This window comes from Notamacropus eugenii, chromosome 4 (assembly GCF_028372415.1).
Source record: "Notamacropus eugenii isolate mMacEug1 chromosome 4, mMacEug1.pri_v2, whole genome shotgun sequence".
Classification (NCBI taxonomy): domain Eukaryota; kingdom Metazoa; phylum Chordata; class Mammalia; order Diprotodontia; family Macropodidae; genus Notamacropus; species Notamacropus eugenii.
Window position 1 is genome coordinate 34,237,048 of NC_092875.1, and position 10,829 is coordinate 34,247,876.

At 42.2% G+C, this 10,829-nt stretch overlaps 1 protein-coding gene across 1 annotated transcript; it reads right to left on the reverse strand.

Moving 5' to 3' along the window:
• Positions 1–1,270: 1,270 nt before the first annotated feature.
• On the reverse strand, positions 1,271–4,341 carry LOC140499257 (disintegrin and metalloproteinase domain-containing protein 1-like). Its single transcript, XM_072600421.1, has one exon. The coding sequence runs from the start codon at positions 3,740–3,742 to the stop codon at positions 1,490–1,492; it is 2,253 nt and encodes a 750-aa protein (XP_072456522.1). The 5' UTR covers positions 3,743–4,341; the 3' UTR covers positions 1,271–1,489.
• Positions 4,342–10,829: the final 6,488 nt, after the last annotated feature.

The following is a 10,829-nucleotide window of genomic DNA, read 5'->3' on the forward strand; positions in this document are numbered from 1 at the left end:
TGTTAGCACATTGCCTAGCACATAGTAAGTGCTTAGTAAACGCTGACTGGTTGTGTAGCTGGGGATAGGTCAGGACAGCAGTGCCCCCATCTGGTGTATTCATTCCACCACACCTATCCTCACTTTATATTAACCCTGTCAGTATATGTTTTGTACTGACTCCTTCAGGAGGATGTAACCTCCCTGAAGACAGGAATAATTTCCTTGTTGTTTCTGTGTCCATCACACAATGCTGACCAGGCAGTAGGACGCGTGATCATGGATCTAGCTCAGGGCTTCTTGATCTTGTATCCTGGATCTCTTGGACAGTGGGCTGGTGAAGCCTGTGGACCCCCTCTCAAAATAAGGTTTTTAAATAATTAAAGGTAATGTTAGATTTCAGTTTGAGGTTAACAAAGATAGAGATGTCATTTTTTCCCCATACAAATTCACATCCACCTTCTTTCCCCGGAAATATATCCACAGACCCCATCTAGAGCTGGAAGGACACTTCAGAGTCTGTCTGGTTCGTCATTTTACAGACAAGGAAACTGAGGCAGGTACAGTTTAAGGTAGCAACATAAATTGGATTAGAGAAATTGGACTCCAGGGTCAGTGCTCCAGAAAGAGCTTAGCACATTGTTGGGCAAACAGTAAGTGCCTAATAAGTGCTTGTGGATTGATTTCACCATAGAATGGTGTTCCCTTGTCCTCAAATAGCTGAAGAAATAATAATAATAAAAGTTGGCATTAAAGGAGTTTTTTAAGGGTTGTGAAACGCTTTACAAGTATTATCTCATTTTATCCTCCAAACAACTCAAACAAATAGTATCTCCATTTTACAGCTGAGGAAAATGAGGCAGAAAGAGGTTAAGTGACTTGCTCAGGGTCATACAGCTAGTGAATGTCTGAGGCTGAATCTGAATTCAGATCTTCCTGACTCCAGTGGGCAGCTAGGTGGTGCCATAGTGCATAGAGTGCCAGGTCTGAATTCGGAAAGACTCCTCTTCCTGAATTCAAATGTGGCCTCAGATACTTACCAGCGGTGTGATCCTGGGGCAAGTCACTCAACCCAATTTGTCTCGGTTTCCTCATCTGTAAAATGAACTGGAGGGGGAAATAACAAACTACTCCAGTATCTTTGCCAAGAAAACCCCAAATGGGATCACAAAGATTCAGATATGACTTAAATGGCCGAACTGAACTTCCTGCCTCCAAGTCCAACCCTGTGCCACCTAGCTAAATGCTTGAATTGAATAAAAAACCCTCCATCAGTCACCACTACATCCCATGAAGTTTGAATAGGATTTTAGTGGAAGTGATCTTCATTCATTTTTAATTAAAAAAAAGAAATTGGAAGCACTAGCATCTTCCTAGCAGAGCCTGGTCCCTTGTGGAGAGGCTGGGTGCTGATGATCTTGCCTTCTGCTGGACTGTTATAAGCACTTACAGAAATGAAGGGACCCGATGAAGCCGGGGAGGTGGGGGAGGGGCAAGGGGAGTTTCATGCCTAGCCAACCTCCCTGCCCATTGAACTATCCTGAGTCTCCAGCTCCCTGCCCTGGGCCTTTTCCATCTTCCACCAAAAGCAAATCCCCACAAAGGCAATGGGTGTGAGCAGCAGGGCAGTGGCCATCAGGAACCAGAGCAGGGCAGCCAGCTTCTGGTGGATGACTCTGGCCTTGGGGGAGGGACCACTGTCCATGCTGCCTCCATGGCCCTGGGATGCGCATGTTGGTGGGCCATAGCCATAATTGCAGTGACAGTTTTGGAGGTTGTTGCAGACCCCTCTCTCATGACATTGGATCAGGCTGCAGTCCTGGTGGAGCATGGCCTCAGCATCCAGGCAGGACTGGTTGATACAGATCTTCTGTGGGCCACACGAGGTGCCGTCCTTCACTGAACCATCATGGGGTATATCCAGGGTGCTGTGAAGATCCGCCCCCCAGCACCATGTGTCTTCCACGAGGACCTGAATGAGAGTATGGTGGCTCTTTCTATGGGGAAGGCTCTGGACATTCTCACAGTACAAGCTCCCACACATGATATCCTTAGGTTGGCACTTAATAAAGACCCTGACTGGTCCTTGCCACTTGCTGCCACAGTTCCCAAACCGGTCCCCCTGGGTGTTCATGTGATAGCAGCGGGCTGGGGCAGCTCTCGAGCCCTTCCCAAATACCTCCACACACTGGCTCTCTAGGCTTCTACACCGCCCCTGGTAGCAGGAACCTTTGCCCTTGCATGGGGCACCATCTTGTTTGTAGGAATCAGGCTGGCACCACATGGAGGTGCCATTGCAGTATTCAGGAAGGTCACACTCATCCACGCTGGGACGACAGGGCATAGTTGCTTGGGTAAACCTGCATTTTCTACAGCAGGGCCCAAAAGCACAATCTGAGCCTTTCTTCAGTCGGCATGAGGGCAGGCAACACGGGTCCTTCACACAGTCCCAATGACTGCCACAGTCACATGCCTCCCCTTCCTCCACAATCTTGTTCCCGCAGTACTGCCTTCCAAAGGGGCTCCTTGGCTCAGGTTTGTTGTACAGACAGATCCCTTTGCTCCTGCTCAACATCTCATAGAAGGTTTCCACGCTACAGTTGCTGAAGCTCCCCTCCAGGGTGATGGACTTGTGCATGGAACAGAGGAGTGAATCAGGGCATGAGCAACCTGGATGGTCATGCTTCATGCCCAGGTTGTGGCTCAGCTCATGGGCCAGGAGGGCAGCAAACCGAGGCACATCATCATGATGGAAGACCTCCACACCTGTCTTGTTCCCAGAGGTGCAGACACTCCCCACAAATGCCTGGCCTTGGTGGGTCCCAAGATCCTGCCCAGTGACCAGGTGAGCAACATCGTGCCTTGCCCTTTTGGGGAGCTCTGAAGCTTGCCATCGGTTAAAGTCATAGAGTGTTTCCTGAAGGTCCCAAGAGATCTGGACTAGGTCCCTCTCAGACCAGATCTCCACCCCAGCCAACACAACTTCTAGGTTGATCTGCATCATGCGTTGGTTGACCAAAGCAAGGACATCCATAAGTGTCTGAGTGGTTGTGGTCACATTCCTGTCCCACATCTGGAACCGACTGTTGTCCACTACTATAAAGATCTCCAAGTACTTTGTGTGTGACCAGGCATAGGGGAAGTATGCTGGGGAGAGTTCCATTTGGCTGAGGCCTATCTTGTGTGCCCAGGACTCTTGGTTTTCCCTTTCCTTGACCGCACAGGCATCACGGGATACCTTAGATAAGCGATACACAGCATGTTCAAATTTTTTAGAGGATTTGACTGGTAGGATGCCGAAGGCAATTGTCTGGATGATGAGGATTCCTTTGAGCCCTGAGCAGGTGCTGATGGATGCAAAGGACCCCTGGTCACCTACCAGGTACCCATCATAGTAGCAATCATCTTGGATAAAAGGCATGTCCAGACCTGGGATCCCTTTAGAGTAGGTGTAGACAGGGAAGTTCTGGATGGAGAGCCCTTTTTTCTGCTTCAGGCTAATGACATGCCACCTCCCTTTCATAAAGAAGGAGTAGTGCATCTTCTCTGGTTGGTCTTCTCTCCTCCAGCTTGCCAGTCTCCTAGGGATGATGATTTCATAGAAAGAGAAATACACTGATCTCTGAATGCAGTATGTACCTGGAAGAAGAATCTCCACCAACAGTAAGAAGACCCCCAACTTGACATGGGAGGGACTGAGTCCAAACCCCAAGGTTTGCATCTGGGGACCCCTGGATGGAAACTCTTTCTGCTCCTCATCCATGACCCATTGACTCTCCTGTAGGGAGTGGGGCTGGAGACACAGTCATGAACATGACCAGAGAGAAACAGTTTAGGATGCTGGGACTCTGACCTTCAGCTCCTTGACTCAGGCCCCTGTCCTTTGGGTGACATGACCCTATCTCACCCCCAAAAGCTGCCTGCAGAGGAATTGACTCTCACCCCCAGAGAACCTCCAGGATCTCAGATGACTCCATTCTCTACCAATGACCATAAGACAGGGTCTGATTTTGTGATATCCTTATGGCAACAGCAGCCAGGGCTTTTTGGATCTCCTCCCTGAATGAGCTCTTTCTGTCTTTACAGTGGGGCTCTTACCACCATACCCTAGCCTTGGATGGTACCTAGCATCAAAATAAAAATCACATCTCCTTTTCCCCTCATCCCTCAGAACCATGGAAAACCCCTCCCCCTCCACTCAGTCATCCGTTGCTCTGCTGGCTTTGAATCCAACAGTTCCAGAGATGGAGGGTACAGGTGTGTGTGTGTGTGTGTGTGTGTGTGTGTGTGTGTGTGTGTGTGTGTGTGTGACCCAGAGTTCTGCTCTGTTTCCCAAAGCAAGACTCTTCTATTGTGTTTTTCTCTCTCTGGCACAGAGCCTCCTCTCTGGGTCATCGACTAATGACCTCGGACCTTGTCTAAACCAGAGCAGCCTGGCCATACGCAAGCCTTCTCACAAGGGACCAAGCTCTGCTACAAAGATGGCCTCCAAAGCAAGGAACCAACTGTCTCCTTCTCCCACTCTCTCTTCCTCTGACTGAAATTCTCCCACCCTCTGAGGGTTGGAGCCTGTCTCTCTGGGCTTTCATGGTCCCTTCACAGGTTCGTAGATTGAGAGCTGGAAAAGACTCTAGAGATAATCCAGTCCAACTACCTCATCTTACAGATGAGGAAACTGAGACCCAGGGAGGTTGTGGGACTTGCCTGAGGTCACCTAGGTAGTAAATGCTGTTGGGATCTTAGATCTAGAGCAGAAAGAGGTATTGGGGGTCATCTAATCCACCGTCCTCATGTAATAGATAAGCAAACCAAGACCCTGAGAGTTGGAATAACTTGTGCAAGTCCAGTTTGTCTGATTTCAAGCTCAGTGCTCTTTCTGCCACACTGTGAGATGGTGTTATTTAAGTATTTTACTTCCTCTTCTGTTAATATGGGCAATTTATATTTTTGTAAATATTCATCCATTTCACTAAGATTGTAAAATGTATGGGCATATAAATTGGGCAAAACAGCTTCTAATTATTGTTTTAATTTCCTCTTCATTTTTCTGCCACACTTGGAGGGGAGGGTTTGAGGACACTTTAGGCATTGCCTACATGTCCTACTTGACAGATGTCACCAATCATAATACTGATACTCTGAGTAGCACTAAGCAGATATAGTAGGGTCTGGAGTATTGCAGGGGGTTTCTTCAGGTAGGAACAACAGAGGACAGAATCAGAGAAGAGACAAGACAGGGATTTGGTACTTTGGTATGGGAGGAATAGATTGTCTCTGATGACCAAAAATTGTCCTGAAGGATCCTGTATTCTGAGCTTTATACAAATGATTCTGACGGTCTTTGTCTAAGGAGAATCATTTCTTTTCCTTTTCTTATTTAATGTTTTACTGATGCCTTTTTTTTTTTTATTCTTCAAGCATCTCCTGATATATTCCTTCCCTCTGCCCATTGACAACCTTCTCCATTTCTCAGCTCTGGGCATTTTCATTGACTGTCCTTCAAGCCTGGAACATTCTCCCTCCTTATCTCCACCCCTTGGATCCCCTGGCTTCCTTCCAGTCTCAGCTAAAATCTCACCTTCTACAGGAAGTTTTTCCTGATCCCTCTTAATTCTAGTGCCTACCTTAGTTAATTATTTCCTATTTATCCTGTATATAGCTTGTTACTTGATGTCTTTCCCAATAGATTATGAACTTCTCAAGGGAAGAGATTCTCTTTTTGCCTGTGTTTATATCCCAGCACTTAGTATAGTGCCTGGCACACAGTAGGCACTTAATAAATGCTTATTGGCTGGCACATAGTAGGTGCTTAACAAGTGCACAGGTGCAGGTATTCTATTTCCTTTCCCCTATGTGAAGAGATTTTTTTTTTATTGGCCATCAAAATCAAAACTGTGTATGCATATAAATCTCTTGTTCTTTACTCAGTCTCTCATTCTTTATTCCCTACCTATGCTGTAGTGAGGAGGATGAAGTTCTGTGGTCTTCTGCAGGTCTTGGCTCCACCATTACTTTGGTTTTCCTCTTATTTTTTTGAAAGCAAATTAACCATTTATCTCTTTTTATTGTTCCCCCATCCCCCAATAAAACCAGCTTCTAGTTTTACTTATCAGGTTGGTGGTTTTCTCACTTTCAATTTTGTTGATCTCTCCTTTGATTTTCAGAACTTCTAATCTGATGTTAAATTGGAGATTTTTAATTTGTTCTTTTTCATTTCTTTAGTTGTGTGCCCAATTCATCGATCTGTTCTTTCTCTATTTTATTGATGTAAATGTTTAGAGGTATAAATTTTCCCTAAAGTATTGCTTTGATTGCATCCCATAAGTTTTGGTACATTGTCTCATTGTTGTCATTCTCTTTAATGAAATTATTGTTACAATGATGTGTTTTTTAACCCACTCGTTCATTAAATTAGTTGATTTTCAATTAACTTTTCATCTGTTTCCATGGTCCTTTATTGTGTAATTGTTATTGCATTGTGATCTGAAAGGATATATGTAATATTTTTGCTTTGCTGCATTTGGTTCTGAGGAGGTGGTCAGTGGATTCTTTCAATTTCTATTTTACCTTCTGGTTCTAGGATATCAGAGTAGTTTTCTTTGATAATTTCTTGAAATATGTTTAAGCTCTCTCTCTTCTCTCTCTCTCTCTCTCTCTCTCTCTCTCATTCTTTCTCTTTTTGATCATGGCTTTTAGGTAGTCCAATAATTCTTAAATTATTTCTCTTTAATTTATCTCTCAGGTTAGTTGCTTTTCCAATGACGTACTTCACACTTTCTTCTATTTTTTCATTATTTTTATTTTGTTTGATTGTTTTTTGATGTCTCATGGAATCATTAGTTTCCATTTGCCCAATTCTAATTTTTAAGGAATTACTTACTTCAGCGAACTTTTGCACCTCCTTTTCCATTTGGCCAATTCTACTTTTTTAAGGAGTTCTTTTCTTTAATGAATTTTAATTTTTTTTTCCATTTGGCCAAATCTTCTCTTTAAAGGAGTTCTCCTCAGGGTATTTTTGTGCCTCTTTTACTATTTGGCCAATTCTGTTTTCTAAGGTGTTTTCAGAATTGTTTGTTGACTCTAGTTTTATAATTTACTTGCCTTACTCACATTTCTCCCCCCCTGCCATTTTTCCTCTGCTTCTCTTATTTTATTTTTAAAATCCTTTTTGAGCTCTTCCAGGAATTCTTTTGGGGGCCTTGTACCCAGTTCATATTTTTCTTTGAAGTTTTGCATGTGGTTATTTTTGGTTGGTTGCCTTCTTCTTGGGTTTGTGTCTTGATCTTCCTTGTCATCATAGTAACTTTATGTCATCAGGTTCTTCTTTTGTTGTTTGCTCATTTTCCTAGCTTATTTCTTGATTCATAACTTTGTGTTAAAGCCAGGCTCTGCTCCAGGGGTGGAGAGGGCACTGTATCAAGCTTCGTGTTTTTCTCGTTGCTGTTTTCAGAGCTACTCTGAGGATCTGTAGGTTTTCAGTTCTTCCAAGGTGGTATGATCTAAGGAGAGATGTGTGTACTACTTTGCTGACTTCTGCTATGGTCTGTGAGTGAGCATAAGCACTCTTCTCTGCTCTGGAACTGTGAGCAGGTCCCCTGCACCCCTACTACCACAAACTCTAGTGAGCTATTCCTCTTAGCTCTGGGACTGTGACCTGGGACTACAATATGGAATTGTGTGGCAATATGACAGAGTCCTGCACCCAATGCCAGCAAAGAGTCCTTTGTAATCTCCTTCTGGCAAGTTGTCCAATCCCCTTAACATCTGTGGACTGAGATCTCCCAAAGCTGCTGCTGCTGAACTCTCTCCAAGGGCCACTGCCCAGTTTGTCCTGTACTGGGAGGTCTGTGCTGGGCTCCTGGTCTGACCACCACTCAGCTGAGAGAGATCTTTCCCACCAACCTCCTAAGTTTCCCTAGGCTAGAAAATTATTTTATCCTGACATTTTATTGGTTGTGCCATTCCTGAATTTGATTTGAGGCATTATTTTAAAGTTGTTTGGATGGGAACTGGGGAGAACTTAGATGAGTCTCTGCCTTTACTCCACTGTCTTGGTTCTGCCTTTATGACTGCTGCTTTTTAATGTAGTTTTTCATCTGGATGTACTATTCCCTCTTCATTACTGCCTTTTTTCTTTGTTTCTTTTTGTTATTGGTTAAAGAAACAGAGAAGTAGATCAATAGACTAGACTAGACAAGGGGGACTCACAAATGATGGAACTCAAGAGTTTAATATATCTGAAAACAAATTACTTAAGAAAGAATTCCCTATTTGGTAAGAACTGTATGGGAAACTGGAAATCAATATGGAAAAAAATTAGACTTAGACCAGTCTCTTACAGTGTATTTTACAGTAAATTAATAGTGGATACATGACATGAATATTAAAGATTAAAGCATAAAAACAATGAGAAGAGAAGCAATCATATATCTTTCACATCTCTGGGTAGGAGATGTATTCTTAACCAAATAAGGGATAGAGGTGATAGTAAAAGAGAAAATAAATCATTTTGACTGCATGAAATTGAAAAGTTTCACACAAACCAAATTAATGTACCCAGAATAAAAAGGGAAGTGGTTATATAAGAAAAAAAAGTCTTTGTGTCAAATTTCTCAGATAAAGGCATGGTATCCAAGATGTATATATTATATTTGTATGCGTGTGTGTGTGTGTGTATACATATATATACATATATATGATCTCTGTATATCTACATACGCACACACTCTCTCTATATATATAATATGTATATTATATATACATACACATACACACAGTATATATGACCAAAAGTCATCCTCAATAGATAAATAAAGAATGTGAAAAAGTTATTCTCAAAAAAATTGCAAACTATTAACAACAACATAAACAAACAACATCCAAGTCACTATTAATAAGAGAAATGCAAATCCAAAGAACCTTGAGATTTCACTTCACACCCAGAAAACTGGCAAAGATGACAAAGGAGGGAATAATGTTGAAGGAGTTGTAGGAAAAAAGGCATACTAGTACATTGCTGATGGACCTGTGAATCAATATAACCATTCTGGAAAACAATTTTGAATGATGCAAATAAAATTAATAACATATCTAGACCTTTCACCCAGAGATTCCACTAGTAGATATGTACCCCAAGCAAGTCATTAACAAAACAAAATCCCAATATATACGAAAATATTTATATCAGCAGTTTTTGTGATAGCAAAGAATTAGAAACAAAGTAGATGCAATTTAATTGGGAAATGGCTAAACAAATTGTGGCACACACATGTAATGGAATATTAGTGTGTTATAGGAAATGATGAATATAGACAGAAGCAAGGGAAGACTTGCATTCAGAATGAGGACTTGCATTCAGAGTGAATTAAATGGAGCCCAGAAAACAATTTACAAAATGACTAAATGTAAATGAAAGAACAATTGTAAAACAATAGAAAATGGATGCTGTGAAAAAAATGCAAAAAGCAAGTATGGCCCCAAAGAAAGGATAGGAAAAGATACCTCACTATTTCTTTGTACCAGTGGGAGGCTGGCAGGTATGGAATATTACCTTTTTTTTTCAGATTTTTTTGACTTATTGATTAGTTTTGCTTTTCTTTTTTTCTCTCTTTAAAAAATTCTTTGTTATATGGTATGGGCCTCTGGGAGGAGGGAAGGAGAGAGGAATAAGGGGAGAATTTAGGTGACAAGAAAGATATCAATAAAAGTAATTTTAAAAAAACATATAATTTAATCAACTCATTTCAGCTTCTCAAAAAGTCAGTACACAAATAGAATTCATGTGTATTGGGTGTAGGGCAGGTGATCAGATTTTCCTCACCTTTTCTCCATCAAAGGTTTCCAAATGAACGACTTCTGTGATCAGTTAACAGCCAAAACAAGCGGAGCCAAGATGGAAGAGTGAGAGCAACTATTCACCCAAGTTCTTTTTTTTAGATCTTTTTTTTTTTTTTATTTAGCTTTTAACATTCATTTTCACAAAATTTTGGGTTACAAATTTTTCCCCTTTTCTCCCCTCCCCCCCCAAACGCCAAGCATTCTAATTGCCCCTATGACCAATCTGCTCTCTCTTCTATCATCCCTCTCTGCCCTTGTCTCCATCTTCTCTTTTGTCCTGTAGGGGCAGATAGCTTTCTATACCCCTTTACCTGTTTTTCTTATTTCCTAGTGGCAAGAACATTACTTGACAGTTGATCCTAACACTTTGAGTTCCAACTTCTCTTCCTCCCTCCCTCCCCACCCCTTCCCTTTGGAAGGCAAGCAATTCAATATAGGCCATATCTGTGCAGTTTTGCAAATGACTTCCATAATAGTTGTGTTGTATAGGACTAACTATATTTCCCTCCATCCTATCCTGTCCCCCATTACTTCTATTCTCTTTTGATCCTATCCCTCCCCATGAGTGTCGACCTCGAATTGCACTCTCCTCCTCATGCCCTGCCTTCTATCATCCCCCCCACCCTGCTTGTCCCCTTATCCCCCACTTTCCTGTATTGTGAGATAGGTTTTCCTACCAAAATGAGTGTGCACTTTATTCTTTTCTTTAGTGGAATGTGATGAGAGTAGACTTCATGTTTTTCTCTCACCTCCCCTCTTTATCCCTCCACTAATGAGTCTTTTGATTGCCTCGTTTATGAGAGATAACTTGCCCCATTCAATTTCTCCCTTTCTCTTCCCAATATATTTCTCTCTCACTGCTTGATTTCATTTTGTTTTAAAGATATGATCCCAACCTATTCAATTCACTCTGTGCACTCTGTCTCTATGTATGTGAGCGTGTGTGCATGTGTAATCCCACCCAGTACCCAGATACTGAAATGTTTCAAGAGTTACAAATATTGTCTTTCCAT

Excerpts from the sequence above, each read along its gene's own strand:
- LOC140499257 (XM_072600421.1), bottom strand. The coding sequence starts at position 3,742 with ATGGATGAGGAGCAGAAAGAGTTTCCATCCAGGGGTCCCCAGATGCAA.